This window comes from Aspergillus clavatus, genomic scaffold, assembly GCF_000002715.2.
Source record: "Aspergillus clavatus NRRL 1 1099423829805 genomic scaffold, whole genome shotgun sequence".
NCBI classification, from domain to species: domain Eukaryota; kingdom Fungi; phylum Ascomycota; class Eurotiomycetes; order Eurotiales; family Aspergillaceae; genus Aspergillus; species Aspergillus clavatus.
The window spans coordinates 2,737,232-2,757,617 of record NW_001517094.1 but is presented as its reverse complement, the minus strand read 5'-3'; the positions used below and the strand labels follow the sequence as shown (position 1 = coordinate 2,757,617).

Here is a 20,386-nt window from a genome sequence, read left to right as displayed (position 1 = left end):
CTACTCTCCCAGCCGGGCCGCAATATACGGGTGGACGTGAAGTTTTGCATGTCGTGAAAAACGCGACTCTCTTTGTGAACCTGAATTTCGGGTCCTCCACACTTCTCAGCCTTCCATGTCGGCATTACATCGAAGGGGGATTATCCACTCCCATACTGAATCGCTATATTAACCCATTTTCCGTCCATTGCCAGGAGTGGGAATAATGATTCCGTAACAAATGGACAGGCGGGCAATGTTGCAGGTGGACAAAGTGCGATTTTACGTTGGTGTGATGCAGAAGATCAAAAGGGACTGTCCACAAAAAAAAATAGCTGTTTTAAAGCAACATTGACTCCATGGTTCTCCTCCTAAACATATTTCCATAATTGTCTGTTTTCATGGCCACTGACGAGGATGATATCTTGAATGTTGGCTCGCGTAGGAGTGCTTTAGGCAGGGGCCAAGTAGCTTTTAATCGTGTTGGTCACAGTAGTTTATTGTCTGTCTGCCAACCGCGCGTGGTACATCAACAAATCCTCCTTCTGATAGTGCTATTACGCTCATAGGTAGCCAGCTCAGCCTTCCACAGCCTCGGCCCCTGTACAAATTGCTGAGCATCTCACTGATCGATACAGGTTCAAAAATGCTCATGCATTCCATGTATCCAGAAGGATTAATGAATTGATGCCAAGCTCAACATCTCGCGACTACCATGCAAAACTTTGATAAGTGCCACATTTCGTGGAGAATGTGAAGCTTCCCAACATGGCCGAGTGTTCTATGAGCTGCAGCTGCACATCATGGCCCTCTTGAATCTGGGAACGTCGCCACAGAGCCGTTCCTCCTCGTCCTTGTCCAGCCCCCAGTCTTCCTTGAAGGGATCGAGTGCCATCTGCATGACAAACCCAAGAATTTCCCGGTCACCCTTGCGTTCTACTCGCTCAATAACTTCATCGAGAATCCATCCGCGAGGTAAGAACTCAAATAAGGCATGTTAGTCGAGCGCGGGACAACTGTCAATTCAAAGGGCTGGTAGGTGGGTAAGGGGTTGAAGGACAATCAATTGCTCGCGAAAGATAAAACAATGGGCGAACACTCACCTTTGGATTGGCGTCTCTCATAGCTTTCTGTCGTTCTGTGTCATGCTCCATGCCCCAGTCCTCAAGAATCCGGATTCTCCAACTTGCAAGCCACTTGCTGATGCGTTCCCTTGCAGAATCTTCGGTGTCTCCAACACCACCGAATCCCTCCCTGTGGAAGAAAACGTGTGCTATATCTCTTCTTTGCTCCTTGGATTCGATATCAGAAAGCGGGATGTTGGAGAGTCGACGGAAAAAATGGTTGAAGTCCAGCTCCAAAGCCTCCAAAGTGTCGAGCATTTCTGAGAACAACTCCTGGAAGTCCGATTCTTTCTGAGTTCTCAGACCTAGCCGTCGGCTCATCAAGCGTTTGTATTCGTTCAGGAACACGGTTTTATACTCATCACCTGCCCGTTCAATGATAGTCTCAGCAAGTTTCACGACTGGTGGAGTAGTTTCCTCGGTCAACCGGTCCTTCAGAAACCACTCCTCGTCAACCTTGTCACCAGCACCCATCAGCTCTCCCAGGGCCTCTCCGAGCCGAACCAGATTCCACCATATAATAGTAGGTTGGTTTTTGTACGAGTATCTTAAGAGGTGATCGTCGTGATTTGGAGTATAGTGTGGGTCGAAATTGTCCATGAAGGCGAATGGGCCGAAATCGAGCGATAGCCCATAGATTGATGTATTGTCAGTGTTCAGCACGCCATTCATGAAGCCGTAGGCCTGCCAGACAGCCACGGTCTTCGCGTTGCGTCGCACGATCTCTCGGTATGTTCTTGCAAAGCGGTTTTCTGCTACGCCTTGGTGCTCTTGCACACGATCCCGGGGAATGCCTCTGCCGGGGTTGTCGGCCGCATCAGACGGATGGCCCTGGCCCAACGACACGGCGGCCGGCAAAGAATCCCAGCCCCCAAACACGTCTTCGGCAATATACGTGGCTAACTTTCTGATCAAGTCCCGATCACCACGCGCATGCGGAAGATCGAAGCTTCCGATTCTTAGCCAGGACTCCGCAAATCGAGCGACGATTGCACCAGGCTCTATGCGCTCACGCAAAACCTTCGACTTCGGGAGCAGAGTTATTGACAATGCTCGGGTAGTAGGCACACCGAGGGCCGATAAAGCTGTGGAATAAATAAGATTGAATTTCAAAATCAATGATGGATATAAAACGAACCCTCTGATACAATGAATTCACGAATGCTCGACCGAAGTACAGCTTTTCCATCTGCGAAGCGCGAATACGGCGTCTTTCCCGCCCCTTTCAACTGTAGTTCAAATCGGCGATTTGTTTCAGGGTTGGTGCACTCGAAGAGACTAATTGCACGCTGAGCTATGTGTCAATCTTTCATGTTCGGGGAAGCCAGCACGAATGTATAAGACTTACCCCGTCACCGAGCTGCCCGGCCCATGAGCCACTGTATCTTGTCAACGCTATTCGCTTAGCCCCAGAAGCAATCTTTCACGACATACAATTGCCATCCTTGAAACCATTAACAACACAGATTACACATTTGGGATCGGCATTGGTACGGAGTGCAACCTACCTCCATAACACTGGGCCCAGGGGTATACTCCTCCCTCTCGTTCATTCCAGCAAATTTTATTTCCAGAGACTAGCGCTTGAAATTGGGGTGTTAGTTCCTCGCCATCTTTGAGGCCAAGATCCCTCATCGCTTTCTGGCTGACTCCCAGAAGCTCGGTCTCCTCTGATGGTTCCGGCCGAACAAAGGTGTACATAGCTCCTTTCACCAGGCGAGGCCCGAGAGCCTCTCTGGGCGCTCTGTGAGAGGACTCCGGGGTTTCAAAGGCCGGATCAGGAGGCAGCTTCGTTGTGAACATATTGGATTTTGGAATCTCCATGATAGAAGCACCGGCGGCGCTACTCGAAAGTTGGGAGGCCATCAGACTCAACCGGTTTCGCATGGGCCGCAATTGATATAATGAATATCGGGAAAACATGTAACAGCATGGGGGGGTTTCGCAGTGAGCAGACAGACACTTGATGATCGAAGTTAAGGCTCCTTTTTTGATAGTGGACTGACTGCGAGACTTACCTTGCAATCCTAGGGACAATAAGAACACCGTTTCCGCAGCGATGTCTAGGCTGGAGTGTTACTTTTTCTATGGTTTTCAGTCTGGGATAAATATGAACTTTTTTTATACCCCACATTTGAAGTGAGAACCTAGGTAGATGCTATGAAACATGGAGTGTCCTCTTCAACAACAGAGGCCAAAAACTGGGTGATTTACTAATTACTGCACACGCCATACCTACGTTAGCCACAGTCATAATCGGGTACCTGCGGAGCTCCTCCTTCAGCTAGGGAGATACGGATACTCGCTTACTCCCACCTACAGAGTAGGTAGTTGGTGCTGCCAACAGCCAACAGCTGAGTGTTTGCAAGCGACAAAGATAGAATAATGAACAATGCTTTCTGGGAGGTAGGTATCATTTATGTTGCTCTTGTATGATTGCATCTCTTCATTCAGCATTCAGTACCAATAATGGTGTGGATTTAGTACGTATTATTCATAATTTCTTATCTGGCGCCCCCACATATTGATTAGGTATTAACTACTGTGTACGGAGTAGTGTGTACATATCTATTTTCAAGGACTGTCCAAAGTTTCCACCCTGTCGGGTCGGTCTTTGTACAGTAACTAATATCCCTACGCTCTATACATAAGGTAGTTACTTCCACTAATTCAAACCCTTATGGGAGATCCTGGAGTATCTGTATCTCGGTCTTGCATCCCAAGTCCAAGGTCCGTCTATGTAGTAGATATATACAAGTTCGGAATAAATTCATCACTCTCAACACAGTAAGCCAAACAATCTTAAATCACTCCTAAAGTACCATCATACCAGTAACAATACATCCCAGAGGACGCCATGAGACCACACTCCACCCAAATAGCTCCAAATGACATCATCTTGTCGAACCTTCACGTTAATACCTAACCAGATTAATGAGGATTATCTGGATAGATAAGAGTCTAGAGAGCCTTGAAGACAAGAGAAGAAAAAGAAAGAAAGAAAAGTAAAGGTAGGGAATTCCTCTGTCCGAGGTAATAGATTGTAATTCCGTCTCAATTCTCAATCCCACAGCATCTACGACGATATCCTTCTTTGTTATTCCAGTCAGTATGGCGATGACCACACGTACGGCTATCCCCTCTGTCAAGCTGAACGATGGTGTTGAAATCCCGGTCGTGAGTAAACCTTCTACCCTTCGTCTGTTGTCTTCTCCCCTATCTTCTCTTCTCGCTCTAGAAACAGAACTTTATCCACATGGCACCGCTCACCGTCTAACTTAAATCGCCTCTACAATCAGCTTGGCTTTGGGACCGGCACTACCTGGTTCAAAAAAGGCGAAGCCACAGGGATCAATAAAGAATTGGTGGAATCAATCAAAAGAGCAGTTGGGCTAGGATACCATCACCTGGATGGCGCAGAGGTTTATGGTACTGAACCGGAGTTAGGTCAGGCTATCAAACAGAGTGGCATGGCGCGGGATCAGCTATTTGTGACCACAAAGGTGATCACTAACATTGCAGACATTCCCAAGGCGATTGATGCAAGTCTAGAGAAGCTCCAACTCAGCTACGTGGATTTGTAGGTCGTTTGCTCGATTCTATCCCAGTGCGTGAACATTTGTGTCCACGGTGATCACTAATCTATATTGTGCGATGCAGGTACTTGATTCACTCGCCATTCTTCGCCAAGTCAGACAAAGAACTGCAAGACGCATGGGCTGCCATGGAAATGGTTAAGGCTTCAGGGAAGGCCAGGTCTATAGGGGTATCTAACTTCCTACAATGCCATCTCGACGTCATTCTCAAAGCCGCAAAAGTTACGCCGTCGGTAAATCAGATCGAATTTCATCCATATCTGCAACATGGAGACCTACTTACCTTTCACGAGAGCATGGGAATCAGGACAGCCAGCTACAGTCCTCTCACCCCTGTCACTCGAGCAACGGGTGGGCCTCTTGATGAGCTGCTGTCAAGGCTTGCTCACAAGTATGGCGTCGGTGAAGGGGAGATCCTGTTGCGGTGGAATATGGACCGGGGCTGTGTGTCAATTACAACAAGCAGCAAGGAACCTCGCCTCAGTAGCTACCAGCGCGTGTTGGCCTTCCAACTAACACCCAAAGAAGTGGACGAGATCTCATCTATTGGACAGCAGAAACATTTCAGGGCCTTCTGGAATGATCATTTTGCGAAGGACGATCGTTCATAGCTTGACGGATACCAGTCCTGAAATAGCCCTCTTAGATCAGTCCCTGACTCCCTAGGATAATGCTGGTATCTAACACATGACCCCATCTGATGGCGAATGCTATTCAAACACTTGATTTATATATAAAGGTACATCAAGATAGAAATGCACTTTTTCTTTCAGATGTACTCATTGCTTCCAACTCTTTTTCTATCCCGCTTTAATGGGTTGAGAGACAAGGCAGATAAATGCAGTCTTAGCTTTGTAGTCTCATCCTCCCATGACTGGTTATCGTTCCCATAATACTGCCGAATCTCTCCGCTTAAGATTAAGCTAGAACAGTTCACCTTCTAGACCATCAGTAGTCGCCCTCCTTTCTCCCCAGGTGGGCTTGCTCTCTATTCCTGCTCTTTGATGTTGGTTTATTGAGTGAACTTATATAGCTCATCTCTGATGGCTATGGGAATTTGATTTCAGGTCTAGCCTAGGCTACTTCAGTCACTTGTCCCAAGCTCTTGTGCTCATGATATTCATGACCAGCATTCATTCTTCCCTTTCGTCAGCGTTCTCATATACAGCTCATGAGTATAAAGTCAATTCAGACCTCCCACACCTGTCCTCGCCAGATATATTATCATAAGTATATTATCCTGGTTAACGACATCAGAAGTGCGATCTCACTGGCCGTCCATTTTCGAACACTTGGAGTCGCAACTTTAGTGCTGCGCGAGGTCGGCATTAGATGAGCTAAGTTGATTAGATCTCGTGTCACTACCTAGCTTTCCTGGGCATAACAGGGGCTTCGTTTTGCTATGTGCAATTTTTGTGGTTTTCGAGTTACCCTCTGTTCGATACTCAGGCAGAAAGCCATATGACGCCTATCATTCGACCATTCGGCGCTTGGGAAAACGAAACAATAATAGGATTCTGGGGGGTACTATCACTAGGCGTTCCAAATTCATCGCACCGGGTTCTCTTCACGGGCGACGTCTGGTCAGTCGACGGAGTGCAATGTCGGGGACCCGGCCGACTAATTCCGTGGATGGTGATATGAGCATTTCTGAATTCTCGCTGAAACGAACTTCTGCGCCAGAATTAATCTCGCTTGACAGACGACTCGAACGTCTTGGGAGAGAGGTCCTTCCTTTATATCCGTTCCTTCTTACTATTCCCACCGATGTGCCTTTTCGCCCCGGCGGCCGATTTGTCAACAATTGGGCAGTAGGTAATGACGGACCATTTACTCCCGACGAGCAACAACTACAATATATGACCTTTCTAACTCATCAAGACGGCGACTCTTTGTTGGTAGCTGTTGGTGATTGGTCTGACGGGGCAGGGAGCATTATGTCTGATCAGCGCTCAGGACATCAAAGTGCGGCAAGCACGCCATCAAATGTGTCGCTCAAGAAAAAGATAAGCTTGAATGACTATAGGAAAAGGAGGAAGAGCGGTACCTCAGTGTCTCCGATCAATCAAGAGCCTTCTATCGAGACTCCAGTGTCCCATCCACTTGGCAACAATCAATCAGGAACTAAACATCATACCCCTACTGAGGACGCAGGGAAACGAATTTCTAGAGTACCTCATATCAAATCGTCAGCGCGACCCGGGAATGACAAGGTAGGGCGCAAACGCCCGCCTGAATCTGACCATGAGCAGTTAACATCACGGGAGGGAAAACATGCTGGCGTAGTATCTCCTAAGAAAGCGAGACTTTCACCTGAGAAAGTATCGCATACTAAGACCGAAATCTCAAGGTCTAACGGGCTGCCTGATCTTCTATCACCAACTCTACCGCCCACTTCAAACAGCCCCAGGTTACCCCGATTATTGTCTCCAACTCTTCCGCCCGATCTCGAAAAGGAGCTCTCCAGACTCGATGAAGGTTGCTCAACATCGAGCGCGTTCAAAGGATTAAGGCCATACGACTCTGCAGCCCTAGGAGGGGATTCACAAAAGCCGAGATCGTATGAGCACGGCAGGCTGCAATCGTATTCAGCATCTGGTCTAAGCTCGAATGACAGAAGTTCGGATCCTTCAGCTGACAAGAGCGTATCTACCCCGTTGAGCTCTAAGGATTTGGACTTCTGTGACTCGCCGAATATCGCTTTACACGGTCAAAGAAAGGAACAAACGCCACAACTGACGGACGTAAAAAGGTTTGGGACGGCGAAGCCGCAGCTTGTGATTAAGTTGAAATACGGAAGATCAAATCGAAAGCGCGTTGAGGCTCTCTTGAAATTTTCTGGGAAAAGAAAAGCTGCATCCTCGAACTCCCCTGTTCATCAACGAACAGATCATGAAAATCATCACCTTATAAAAGCCCCCCACAACCAACCGAAGGCACCCTTACATGGGCATACTGTCCACAAATCACATCGTGTGGAGGGTAAAAATAAGAATGTGGTTGGTAGCGAGGCAACCATTTCTCTGAGGGAGCGTCCTAAGGAGTCAAGGACGCAATTCTCAGAAAAATCACGACTGCCGACGTCTTCCATCTCTGGCTCAGCACCGCCTCACACAGAAGGATTGAAGCATTCAAAGGTGACCTCCGTAAAGGGCATCAAAGACTCTACTCATCGAACGGAAGCAATACATAGCGATGTTCTGTTGGGGGATCAGTTGACGCTCACAAAATCCACACCAGCGCAGCCAAACAGCCCGGGGCCTCAATCGCGGTTTCATGAGCGCCGAGCTTGGAAAGACGAGTATCAGCGTCTTGGAAACTTGGGCAGGGAATTGAAGCATGCTGCTGAGAGGCATACCGCCAAAGACGCGGCAACAGCTGCAGATGAAAAAGTCGCCGCTGTAACCGCCATAGAAGCAATTATTTGCTTTATCCTCGCATTCGTTGCCGATGATCAATCCAAGAGCTTGGCTCGTCAAGTTGGCGACTCGTCAACGTGGCTATCAATACTCGCATATTGGCGGGTGGTCAGGAAGAACAGCATTCCCTATCCTCGGCTCCATAGCCTTTGTCTGATCCTCGGTGCTGTGTCTTACGATGCGATTCATTCCCTTGACTTGGAGCGCCTTGCAATCACCCCAATTCCAGGAGACCACGCCCCAGTGCCCACACCGGGGAGCGACGGCCTTACCGTCACATCAGACGAGAACAGAAAGGCTTGGAACGCATTTCTTGAGCTAAAAAATCGATTGCCCGAATGTTACAAAGAATCCCAGAGACTGTGGCTCGAAGGTTTGCAAGGACTTTCCGAAGACATCCTCGCTCGTGAATTTCCTGAGACATGGTCAAAGCGCTCAAAAAGATACTCTGATCTCGCCAAGCAGCGGCCCAAGATCGGGGATTATGCTGGTGAATTTTTGGTCCCACCTGGGCGGACAACAACCCCTGTGGAATCTGTCCGATTTGGCCACTCAATTCTAAGAGAGTGGTGTATCAAAGAGGATGTAGCATGGAGCAGCCGGCTCGATTTATGAACAACAAATTCTCTAATCTTCCCTCTGAAACCCTGATGCCTTTTCCATTCAGTCGCTATCTACTGGATTTACTTTGGCGTTCTTCTCTACGAGTTGGTTTATTGACGAGAGCGGGCGTTGAATGCTTTCCAATTTTCTGCTTGCTGTGTTGTGCAGGATATGATACCACCCATAGTTCTCAATCTTGTTGGGCTAGATATCTAGTGTTATATTTATGTCAAGAAAGGCTTTAACCCTCATTTTATTCAAAACATGTTTTTCCTTGATCGTGAAAGATAAGTAATGCTATGGATGGCTATGAAATGGTTCGAATGCTGCAATCAGCTTAAACGGTCAGAAGTGGGATGGGAAAGGCAGACCATCTGATGGTTGAGCCATGCAGTATCGCTACCTAGCTCTTAATAGTGGGACAAAGCCGATTACCTCACTTAACTTTGACTACAATGATATGTATGATCTGTCTGAAAGACTCTCGTCCAAAGCTGCAACTGGACTGACAAAGACTTGTGGAATCGCTGCCCATTGTAACTCAGATTTTTCGAGTCCACGTGAGGGGCGGCTCGAATACAACTGTACCACACGAAATAAAGCAACCAAACCGGTGCAGAGACAGCGAACAAAGAGTGCAAATCAAGAGTTCCGGTTCGATACTAGGGGATCCCCAGAGCGAACACGTGTCATGCCGAGTTAAAACTGATATCCAGCAAGGCGATTGATAACCTTAAAATCATGGCAAGAGCTGGGGTATACAGGCAATGAAGAGATCTGTGAAGCAACGAAACGTAACAGTAACTCAAAAACTTAGAATGCATTCGTGCTGGGATTTGAGCAAAAGGCATCTGACATCTAAGGTTCAGCTTGACGAAGATGCGGGCGCCTGGAAACATCATTTGCCAGATCGTCCCCAAACAGCCATCCTGCTTCTCGGCAGTAGCGAGCTTCGCCGTCATGGAGTCCCATTTCGCTACTCCAACACAGAACAGAGGCATCGACAATGTCTGCCAAAACGCCTTCAGCAGCCCCTAAGATACTCCAGCCGATTAATCCTGCTATTAGTCCAACCACGTAGGCATACATACTGCCACGAGTTGCATTGCTAAGGCCAGGAAAGTCAAAGCTGCGAGCAGTGCTTACCCACCCTCCGAAACCAAGCGCCAGAGACATCATAGAGCGAGCAGCATGAAGAATAAGCTTAGAGAGCCGATATGAAAGCAAGGGTGCAGAACCGACACGAGACCAAGAAAAATACCGTGGGTGGAATGACGATGCATTTATTGGGCACGAAATGCTCGACATCCGCGTAAGGTCTCGAGCAGACGATGCCAGAGGTTGAGAGTGAATCGCGGCGTAAGTGAGAGCGAGAGGGTCAGCGAGTATGGCGATAGAGGACGGAATAAAGGAGTATACAAAGATATTCAGAATTCGAGATACACGGGACGGCAACAATAGAAGGGGAAGTCGAGTGGACAAGGCAATAAACTTGGAAAAACAGATGGTACCGAATAATGTAGTGACAGAATGGACAAAGGCCGCTTGAACGACTTGCCTAGATGTCGGACTGGGGCTGGCACGGCGATGGAAATACCACTGACTCACTGTGGCGGCGGTGACCGATTTTTGAATACCAGCGAAGACTCCCAATGACCAGATGTAGATGATGACGAAATAGACTCCCAGCCACCAGCTGCTCATATCGATAGCAAAAGCATTCGAATTTGAGACATGCCCGCCCAGGAAAACCCGAGCAAACATCAGCATCCAGATCCAGGTCCAACAAACGATACAGGAGAGGACGCCAAGACCAACTGCTAACAATTCGAGATTCGCAGCGAGAATTCGACACGCGAATTCAAGGATACTGATTGCTTTACCGACAGAATGGCGACTTTGGATAACATTGTATATCCAGACACTTGCCACAATAAATGGCACAAGGGAGCCGATTCTCAGGGCTTTATCCTGTATGCTAGTCCCGCTCCAGTGCCCACGGAAGCTTGAGATGAATGGGTAGAAAGAGAATGAGTATAAAATGAGAGGGACTGCAAAAATTATCACATAAACCATAGGGCGCAAGTAGAACCGCAGTAGTACCAGCCAGAGGAGTGAGACGAATATTGAAATCATGGTATATAAGCCGAGCAGGTGGAACGACCCGTGAACAGTGAAATAAATCGTATCGCCCCACTTTGATTTGTCCCCCGTGGGTGCAGATGTATGCAGATAAACGAGAAAGGACGTAGCAAGGAGGCAGGCCAAGGATAGTAGGAAAAGTTGACCCCATAGAGCATCATGGAATGGCGACCCCAAGCCCTGGGTCGAAATGGGTGGCAGGGAAGAGGCCCCGGGGCTCAAGATTCGAGGATCATCGAGTAATGATAGCTTGTCTGCTACGGTCGGTATAGGGAAGGGGTCCAAATCATGATTGTTCCCCACAGCGCCCGGTTGTTCTCGAAATAGCTGAACGGAAGGGGGTTCATCATCACCTCGTTCAGATGTGCCATTCCGCTTGACAGTGTGCCCGCTGATCAACGTATCGTCGAGACGAACATCAACCAAATTTCCTTGAGGGCTATGACTTCGCCGAGTTGCATCAGACCGTTCACTGTCGGCCGCTATCCTTTCCCCCGATTCAACCGAAACATCCCGATCACCCTTTGTAGATTTGTCACTCGCACGCCATGAGCTTCTGATACCTCTGCGCTCAATATACCTGTCATCTTGGGGAGATCTCTGTTCAAAACTTGCAGAGCTGTCATCATACTCTTCAGACCCAAGTGAATCTTTCAGACGGCTGCTGCTGAGATGGCGCCTTGATCTTTGTAAAGCATAATAATCCGCTATCTCACGCTCGCGCTCTGCCTCATCGTCGTCTTCACGTAACTCATCATTGGCACTGAAGAAGAGAGGTGCAGGTAGCGCAGAAGTTCGCGAGCCAAATGGGAAGTTTGACATATGTGATATGCCTTGTTGGTAGGGATCTATCGTCATTTGCAGAAAGGCTCGGGATGTGGAAAATCGAGGACGGCCCGGTTGCTGGTTCGAATGGCCAATGCCATTTCGACGGTCGTTAGAGGAGGGGGTTAAACGGGACTGTGACTGGGCAAGGAAGCGCGAGGCATCTAAAATATCGAGTGAGCACGGTGCTAACGATGAAGTGATAACGATAGAAGGAATCGAAGGGGATAGCGTCTGTAGCTTTGGAATACATACATTCTGAGAACATGTCCAGCTAGATATCTTGGGCCGCTATGTGGCTCGTCTCATACCGATTTTGTATGTTTTCTGTAACTCTCTGGTGCACTCTACACGGGGGGGATAGCTATGGCCAGAAAATGTGCGGTGAATGTAGACCATATATATTGGGTTGACCAATCGTCAGAAAAGATGCAAGGAAGTGGGAGAGCACGGCGAGTTTGCATCTAAAGAGTAATCATTCGAAAAAGCTCCATCAACCGGATTTAGACAAATCATGGCAAGCCAGCAAGGAAGTGCATCCAACAGAGACAGCTCGTACTGTTGATCTAGATAATGTGGAGTACTCCATATTTATCTTTGAGTGTTGCAAGCGTCATATGGCAAGGTCACAAAGCACCAATGCAGATGACTCAGCCGCCGCTTATCAACCTACGAGCATCTGGGTATTCTTCATTTCCATGGTTATAGCTTCGTATTAGCTTACTTACTGTACAGTCCTGGCAGGCAAGTTACGTGCATCCCTGACTTGTACATCGTGGCACCCAAGCTCAGATATAGATATTAAGTCCCACCATACCGATGTGGCTACCTAACGGGATTTGCCAGAGTATGAGTTGAGCTATATTTCTTTCGAAGTGACCGACATTGCACGAATGATAATTAGAAAAGCACCTGACTGTCCACAAAATCATTATCCTCAACACTCATGTCACAGCCATGGGACTATATTGCGAAACTTGTCTGTATCGGTGATTCTGGGACCGGCAAGTCCAGTGTAAGTGACACCTTTTCCGGACGTCACAGATGCATACATGCTAATGTTTGTGTCTCGTCGTAGTTGACGATTCGACTCTGCGAGGGACGCTTCTCATCTAGTCACGATGTTACTATCGGCGTGGAGTTTGGATCTCGCATTGTCCCAGTCGGCCCTCCAGCTTCAAAAAATTTCGAGATAGATTTCTTCGACAATGATGATCCATCCTCGACGCCGCCAGCTTCATCATTGCCAGCGACAATCGGTTCCCATCCGCTAGTTGCGTCAGGGCTCCCTAGCCCTCCGCGGAGGCCGCAAGAGACTCAACCGCAGAGAAAGATGAAGCTCTCGCTCTGGGATACAGCAGGACAAGAGACTTACAAATCTATCACTCGTTCTTATTTCCGTGGCGCTTCAGGTGCTTTGCTCGTCTTCGATATCACCCGTCCTTCGACATTCATCTCTTGCACTCAATGGCTTCATGATCTTAGACAGATCGCAGAAGATGGCATCGTCGTAATCCTTGTTGGCAATAAAAGCGATCTTGCCGAAGTGGATACCGAAGTCAATCAGAGGCGTGTCACTAGACGAGAGGCAGAGGAGTGGTGCCGACTGAACAACGTTGTCCGCTACGTAGAGACCAGTGCGAAATCTGGCGATGGCGTTGAGCGCGCCTTTCTCGAAGTCGCCGAGAGGATCTATCGCAATATTGAAGCAGGGAAGTACGACTTAAACGATCGTCGAAGTGGTGTTAAAGGGTTCGGGGCTACAGGGGGGATAGGGACTGGGGTACCAAAGACCATTACATTGGGATTGAACGATGCAATGCGCAGTAGCGGAAATGGTTGGAGTGGAGCTTGCTGTTAGACGGACAAAATCACTTTGCTGAAAGCTGCTATGTCTACGCAGACACCCTATCACGGGGATTGTTAAATTCTTCCACACAATTTTGATCGTATCATGTTCCGGTCTATATAACAATATAAAAGTCGAAATCTCTAGAAATGCAATCAGGTGATGTTTCAATTATCTCTTGTTGAACCGCTCATGGAGAACTCTACAGGGTATTAGCTTCAGTGCGTTCACCCAGAGCATTAACACCGTTGGAAAAGTAACATTAGGCAAAAATCGAGCACAGGTGGATATTATAAAGCCATCAAACAGCACAAAGTCACTCAAGTTGTAAAAAAATTGCGGCTGATACTCGCTGGTTTAATTAGCGATCCGCCAGCCACTTAGCCAATTCAAATGTGCCCATTGTTGATTAGAGCCCTCCATGCCAAACACAATGGCCTGGAAGTGCACAAACAGGCCGATGACAACCGTGTAAAGAAGGCCGAACAGTACTCCGCGGACTCGAGGGCTCATCGGTCTTGTCAGCCAGTCGACGCAGAAACCAAAAGTGAGGATGGCATAATAAAGAGCAGGATAATAATGATGAACATATGTAACCCGAGCCATGATTATGAATGGGAGATAGTGCAGGACCCAACCGACAAGGGGGTAGAAACCCGAGTAGTGGAAGTGATCTATATCCGCTTGACTTAGATCATTGTACCCTCTCTGCCAGCGAGCAAGATGCCAAAGGATCAAAAGCCCAAAGACACCGAGACTAATAGTACTACCCCAGTAGACGACTGGATTTCCAAGAAGGTAATATTTGATGATATGATCATCCCAGGAGCACATGCGGAGCCCAACGTTGAGCACTGGCCATTGCCAGAATTTTGAGGCGAGGTCATCCTGTTTGTCTGGATCGGGCACAAGAGCATTGTTCGATGTCATCATGGCAACATTCAGGTGGATGAAATCTTTTAGAAACGGGGACTTGTATGATCCTGGATCACCAGGTGGAACTGCAAGGCTTTGGGTTAGACTATTTAGGATATTCAGATGTTCAAGGTGGGTCTGTTTAAGGTGGGGAGAAGCAAAAAGGGGATGTATAGATGAAAATAGGCAAAGTAACATCAGGAAATTCGGAAGGGAAACTCACGCCTGTCGTTGAAATGAGACTCTATGTTCCAATGAGTGTATACATCACGTGGATTGTTCTCCTTTGCGCACGTGGTCTCGATCTGCTTGAACCCCCATTGAGGTAAATTGACATTTCCAGCACGTAGATAGCAGCCCAGAATGATATGCCGGAGGCGAAAGGCAGTGGTCAAGGTCCGAATTCTACTTCGATCCCGAGATGCGACGTCATCGACAACTTCGACTGCCCAATGATCCTTCTCATCTCCGATGGTGACATTACCATAACATGAGACTTCATACTGAGATTTGGTGACGGGAGCCGGGATAGTGTGGGAATGGAGATTTCGGCCTGTTTGCCCATGGATGAGACGGATGATATCGCCATCACCAATGAAAGATAGTGGACCCTGCGGGTCATATTCAGGTTCCTGGCGGTTAGGATAAATGAACCAGTCGTTGTTCGCATCTTTATGGTGATAACAGGTCACCTGTTGCTGGTTGGAACCTTCTGGATACGTCTGGACATGAGAATGCAGGAGTCCCCCACCGTAGCCCATGTTCTTCAGGGTGACTCGAGAACCAACAGCAATCTCGAGAGGGCTATCTCTTCCAACCTCGGTACCCTTTAGGTTGGCTTGGAAGAGAGAGCTCATCTGCGCATCTCCGGGCCCACTGTTTTCAAGAATCCAGAAGTGGACGTAGAAGGAGAGCAGATATACCAAAGCTGGTACGAGGATCAGTCCCAAAACACGATAAAGGAAGTGCTTGGCTAGTACTGTCTATTGACAACTGTCAGTCACGGGTCGGCTAACTTATCGTTCGGTTGCTACTCACCTTCGGCATATTCAAGTCACCAAATTTGTTCCATAGGTCTTCAATAGTATAGAGTCCCACCAAAGAGGTACAGAAAAGGCCGACCCATTTGACGCTGCAGACACAACCGATACTTATGCCCGTTAAGAAAAGCCAAGTGAACCATTCGACCGAAAAGCTAGCATGTTGCAGCCGATGAAACTTGGCCCAACACATTGTGGTTGTAAAGGTGAAGCAAAGCAGCATCGAATCAAGTAATATGAATCTTGAGATAGTCGCGTACGAGTTCTCAAATAGCACCATCAGACTGATAAGCCAGACAGTGGCCCTGCGGAAACCGAGCTCACGGGCAGTGTAGTAGGCGAGAGGGACACACACAACACCGAAGGCGGCATTGAAGACCCGCATGAAGGTGAAATTGACATCTTCTGGATACTGCTCTCCAGACTTAAATTCAAAGGATCCATTGTAGCCCGCAAGGAGACCAGATAACCCAACGAGCATCTTGCCCAATGGCGGATGAACGTCAAAATAGAACTCGCGTTTCAGGTAGTGTGAACCGAATTTACCGAAACTACATGGCGGGATTAGACATAGGCACAATACAGCATGCATTTAAAGACAATAAACGTACTGAGCTTCATCCCATGTCACGATATTCGAGCGACCGATCCGGTACATGCGCGTGAAGACAGCCAATGCAGTCAGAAGGATTGGCGCGATTATAGGCTCCCAATGATCCAGAACTGAGGCAAAGGAACTAGACTGACATGGGATAGGGTATTAGCATGCGTGGCAAGACATATATCTTTGGTGTGGAACACACCTCGGACGATCATCATACCTCGGGTCTGTGCTTTTTCTTGATATCCTCACCAGGAGCTAAACTGCTTGTCTTCTCCGTAATATTGACATTCCGGCGCCGCAAGTCAGACCGGACATCGAATCCGGTAGTCGACGCGATCTCCATCTCCGCCATGATGGAAGAACTAGGGAAAGTCAGTCCGGTCCTTTACGTATGGGAGGAAGAGCGAAATGACCAACATCCAAGCTCAATTGGGGTATGTAGCGAAGCAAATAGCAAAGACGGTGATACCGGTGGGTTCTCAGAGACAAAAAAAAGGCATAACTAGTCGAAGAGTGTAAATGGCGATTGATTTACAATGTAATGAATAGGAGTCTGGGAAGTTCCTTGACCAGCCGGCGCTTTGAAGCTAAATCAAGTAGATAAGGGTGACCAGCAAGGAAAGACAAAAGGAACAGGGACTCAGGACTAAAATGGGAAATAGGTATATTGAAGGATGACTGATGAGAAACAAAAAAAAAACGAAAGATAGGGATGCTGATATGGAAAGAAACAGACCACAATATATGTTGGCCCCGAAGCTTGGTTGCGTACAGTAGACTGAAGAGTGTAGTGTAGAGTGTAGACAGATATACATTTAAGAAAGTTGGTCTGGAGACTACGCGGAAAAACCATCCGTCGATCCGCCCCACTTCGGCCACCTTACCATAGGACGACTATCTACTTGCTGGTTCATTCAGAATACATAATAAGGTAGGTCTTCCAGATACCTAATGATCCATCATAGGTAATAATTCATGATCGATCTGTTCATATGGTAGGTTCCCTCCACCGGCTATTATACAGATCAACAGACCCTGTTTGTCAAACTGCGCCTTCAGTACCCCAGACCACATCATTAATATCCAGAACTCAGTGGTACCTATAAAACATGAAGGAGAAAGGTTGACCGGCATATAGCTATAATGGCAGCAGCATACATCCAAGCTATCTAGCATGGTATCTAACCTGGCCCAATGTCCTGCCCGTATAGGCACAAACACATTAAAGAAGATAAAATCAACAATATATATGGCATGACTTTGAACGTTACAGCCATAGAAAGGAACAGCGCAGGGAAAAATGAACAGCTTCCGATATCCCTTTCAACACGAAACAGTCTGGGCGAAAATAAGTTTGTTCGCATCATAGAGGAGGGAATGATGTGGTGGAAAGAGACTTGGGGAAGCGATTATCGAGGCTGAAGATGAACACCGAAATACAGACAAGAGAGAGCAGAGAACAAGGAGTAGGATGGCAGAATCATTTGATAGAGCATCAAACCTACCTCTATTCAGTTACATCCTCCTCTTGTCCAAGTCGCCTATATTGACTGCCTCTTGCAGTTGACATCGGACCCTTGTGACGGCTGACCATATTTGTGATCCAACCGCCAAAGCCCTCGGATCGAGCACCTCTTTCACCCATCAAGCGAGATCCTGATTTGGGGCTATCGCCGGTGCTTATATTTGGAGGATCAATATCTAAGCCGGGAATGGCACTCTCCGCCCCGAAGTTGCCATATTGCCGTCTAATATCGAGGGAAGGAATGGGCGAACCAGCGCCCACAAGAGACCCACGCTCCCCCTGGGTTGCAGGCGTCGGCATTGCAGTTGTTGCGTCCCCGAAGAGCACATCCATGTCCTCGAGACGAACGCCACTCGTCTCAGGGTAGAGAAAATACACTAATTTTATATGTCAGTTTTAAATAGATATAATCGGAACGGCTGGGGGGCTTACCAAGCACAAAACTACAAGCGCAGAAGAAGGCATGGACTAGGTAAAGTCGCCATTTGATCACGGCTTGAAGCACAGGGGTAACCTCCCCGACAAGCCAGTTGAACGCCCAATTAGTGGCTGTGCTAAGACTGGCTCCCTTGGCACGGATACTCAATGGGAGAATTTCAGGAGGATAGAGCCAGGGAATTGGACCCCATGATGCCCCAAAGGCACTAGGTCAGATGAGTATAAAGTCGAGTACGTTAATCTGACGTATTGGAAGAAAAGGGAGGAAGAAGGGGATAGAATGGATGAACTTACGCATTATAGATCATAACGAAGACAACGGTGAGAGTTGGAGTCGCCGCAACGTCGATGTAGATGAAGTATGAGATCAGTGACAAAGACACAACCATGGCAACCGCGCCAGAGAGCAGAATTGGGCGTCTTCCCCAACGGTCCACCAGATACCACGGGGGGATCGTAGATGCGAGATAAGTAAGCCCGTTGATGCCCGTCATCAAGATGGCATCACGACCTGCCCATCCCGCCGATTCAAAGACAAGAGGTGCATAGTAGGATATCACATTAATGCCATTCAGCTGTGCCAACGCCTGTGCTGACATCGCAATAAGGACTCGTTTGCGGTAACGCCTGAACATATCGGTGTAAGATCGTTCTCCCTCTTGTCGCTGAAGAAGAACGTCCATCTTGATATCCCTATATTCTTGTCGCGCTTTATCATTGTGTAGGTCGCCCTCTCCATAGAGGTTGGCAATGACTACCATGCCCTCTTCGTCATGATCATTATCCAATAACCATCTGTCTCTCTGTCAGAATCATGAACGAAACAAAACGTAGCCTGGTGGCTAGGGTTTATTTACCTGGGAGATTCGCAGATAATCAAACTTCCTAAGCCAAGGAGGGCACCCATGACGCACTGAAACAGCAGTGGCAATCGCCATGCGTAGTTGCTATCAATAAAGCTACAGAAGTAATCCACCCAGACACTGGCTGCATATCCCGATATATTGCCAGTGAATTCAATGCATGCTAGCTTACCTCGGCTATGAGGTGGCTAGTGATATGTTAGAACGCTGGCAACATTTGAGAACTCCAAAGGGTTGATGGGATGTTAATACCGATATCTCAGACTGATAGACGGGCACAATCGTCGATAATGCCCCGACACCCAATCCCGCAATTATACGGCCAAGCATCATCATCGGCAGCCCAGTTGCTAGCGTCTGGAAAGCGCCCCCGATGAAAAACACGATAGAGCCATAAAGAATGGTTTTGCGGCGCCCTATCAAATCGCCAATCCGCCCAACGAGTAATGACGAGATGAACGCACCCACTTCGAGTATGGCGACCACTGTGCCAATAGCAGCTCGCGATGGTTGATCGAAGTAATCTTTGAAATACCAGCCCCTAGAATTGTATCAGTTATGGCCTTTTCGGTTAAGATACTCCAGGCATATTTGCTGGAAATTGATTAGAGAGGAAGACGGACGTAATAATTCCAGACATGACGCCTTGATCGTAGCCAAAAAGGAAGACGCCTAACGACACGAAGACGCTTGTGAAATAGCTGGATAGAGGTCAGCAAAATCAGGGCTGGTAACGGGATCCGTGGTCCTGGGCCTCGTACAGCAAAGGCTTCCCAACCAGGCCATGCATCTGGGCAGTCTGTCTATTTCTCGGAGACATGACGATGGCTAGAAGGCGTTCAAATCTCGAAATATGTCTAGGCGGAGGCGAAGGAACCTCAAACGATAGTTTCTCAGGAACAGAGCGGCCAGGAGACAGGTGAGTGGTGTAGTGTACACGCTTCTGACGCTTCCCCCGTCCTTCAGGTCCTGATTGTCGAGACGACTCGCAATCTATCAAGCGACTTCGTAGAGGAGCGTCTAGATGAGCAAACTGCTCGGCCAGATCCCCGGTGTCGGTCCAAGTGGACGATTTGAACTCGTCAGAGTCGTTGGACGAGAAGGAGGAACGCCGGCTGCCCTTTTCACTTGCCGATTCGGTAGCCCTTACAGACTGTGCCGAGGAGGGGTGCGAATAGGTTCGTAGCGGCTGTAGGGGAATGGTGCTTGAAGAAGTGCGCGGGTTGGACGTTGTTGGAGGAATGTTGGCGGTAGTGTTGGTTGGATTTGCCAACCCTCTCCGCACTCAAAGTGAATTGGATGGAGAGAGTGTTTTGAGACACGGTAGAAGCAGATTTAAATCAGCAAGTACCCCGGTTCCTCCACGTGAGTATGGAGGTTTCTTCATCAAGGGGTAGCTTGACTACACAATCTGTGAGATGTATCGCCGTGCAAGTTGGTGTATCCGGTGTAGGAGGGAGATTG

At 48.0% G+C, this 20,386-nt stretch overlaps 7 protein-coding genes across 7 annotated transcripts; 3 read left to right on the top strand and 4 right to left on the bottom strand.

Moving 5' to 3' along the window:
• Positions 1–760: 760 nt before the first annotated feature.
• ACLA_026950 (YdiU domain protein) lies at positions 761–2,990 on the bottom strand (the record flags this gene model as incomplete). Its single annotated transcript, XM_001269398.1, has 5 exons — positions 761–961; positions 1,083–2,188; positions 2,242–2,392; positions 2,452–2,498; positions 2,612–2,990. The coding sequence occupies 5 exons, from the start codon at positions 2,988–2,990 to the stop codon at positions 761–763; spliced, it is 1,884 nt and encodes a 627-aa protein (XP_001269399.1).
• Positions 2,991–4,214: 1,224 nt separating this feature from the next.
• ACLA_026940 (aldo/keto reductase) lies at positions 4,215–5,310 on the top strand (the record flags this gene model as incomplete). Its single annotated transcript, XM_001269397.1, has 3 exons — positions 4,215–4,280; positions 4,403–4,683; positions 4,764–5,310. 3 exons carry the CDS (start codon positions 4,215–4,217, stop codon positions 5,308–5,310), a joined length of 894 nt encoding a protein of 297 aa, XP_001269398.1.
• A 990-nt stretch (positions 5,311–6,300) lies between these two features.
• ACLA_026930 (uncharacterized protein) lies at positions 6,301–8,733 on the top strand (the record flags this gene model as incomplete). The annotated part of the gene is made up of 1 exon (XM_001269396.1): positions 6,301–8,733. The coding sequence occupies one exon, from the start codon at positions 6,301–6,303 to the stop codon at positions 8,731–8,733; it is 2,433 nt and encodes an 810-aa protein (XP_001269397.1).
• Positions 8,734–9,579: 846 nt separating this feature from the next.
• ACLA_026920 (uncharacterized protein) lies at positions 9,580–11,956 on the bottom strand (the record flags this gene model as incomplete). The annotated part of the gene is made up of 2 exons (XM_001269395.1): positions 9,580–11,876; positions 11,944–11,956. 2 exons carry the CDS (start codon positions 11,954–11,956, stop codon positions 9,580–9,582), a joined length of 2,310 nt encoding a protein of 769 aa, XP_001269396.1.
• Positions 11,957–12,634: 678 nt separating this feature from the next.
• ACLA_026910 (secretion related GTPase SrgD) lies at positions 12,635–13,549 on the top strand (the record flags this gene model as incomplete). The annotated part of the gene is made up of 2 exons (XM_001269394.1): positions 12,635–12,703; positions 12,767–13,549. 2 exons carry the CDS (start codon positions 12,635–12,637, stop codon positions 13,547–13,549), a joined length of 852 nt encoding a protein of 283 aa, XP_001269395.1.
• A 345-nt stretch (positions 13,550–13,894) lies between these two features.
• pmt2 (protein O-mannosyl transferase) lies at positions 13,895–16,448 on the bottom strand (the record flags this gene model as incomplete). Its single annotated transcript, XM_001269393.1, has 5 exons — positions 13,895–14,538; positions 14,676–15,435; positions 15,491–16,043; positions 16,104–16,234; positions 16,314–16,448. The coding sequence occupies 5 exons, from the start codon at positions 16,446–16,448 to the stop codon at positions 13,895–13,897; spliced, it is 2,223 nt and encodes a 740-aa protein (XP_001269394.1).
• Positions 16,449–17,603: 1,155 nt separating this feature from the next.
• ACLA_026890 (putative MFS monosaccharide transporter) lies at positions 17,604–19,742 on the bottom strand (the record flags this gene model as incomplete). Its single annotated transcript, XM_001269392.1, has 7 exons — positions 17,604–17,998; positions 18,054–18,265; positions 18,354–18,854; positions 18,917–19,110; positions 19,175–19,463; positions 19,546–19,623; positions 19,684–19,742. The coding sequence occupies 7 exons, from the start codon at positions 19,740–19,742 to the stop codon at positions 17,604–17,606; spliced, it is 1,728 nt and encodes a 575-aa protein (XP_001269393.1).
• Between the last annotated feature and the right edge of the window lie 644 nt (positions 19,743–20,386).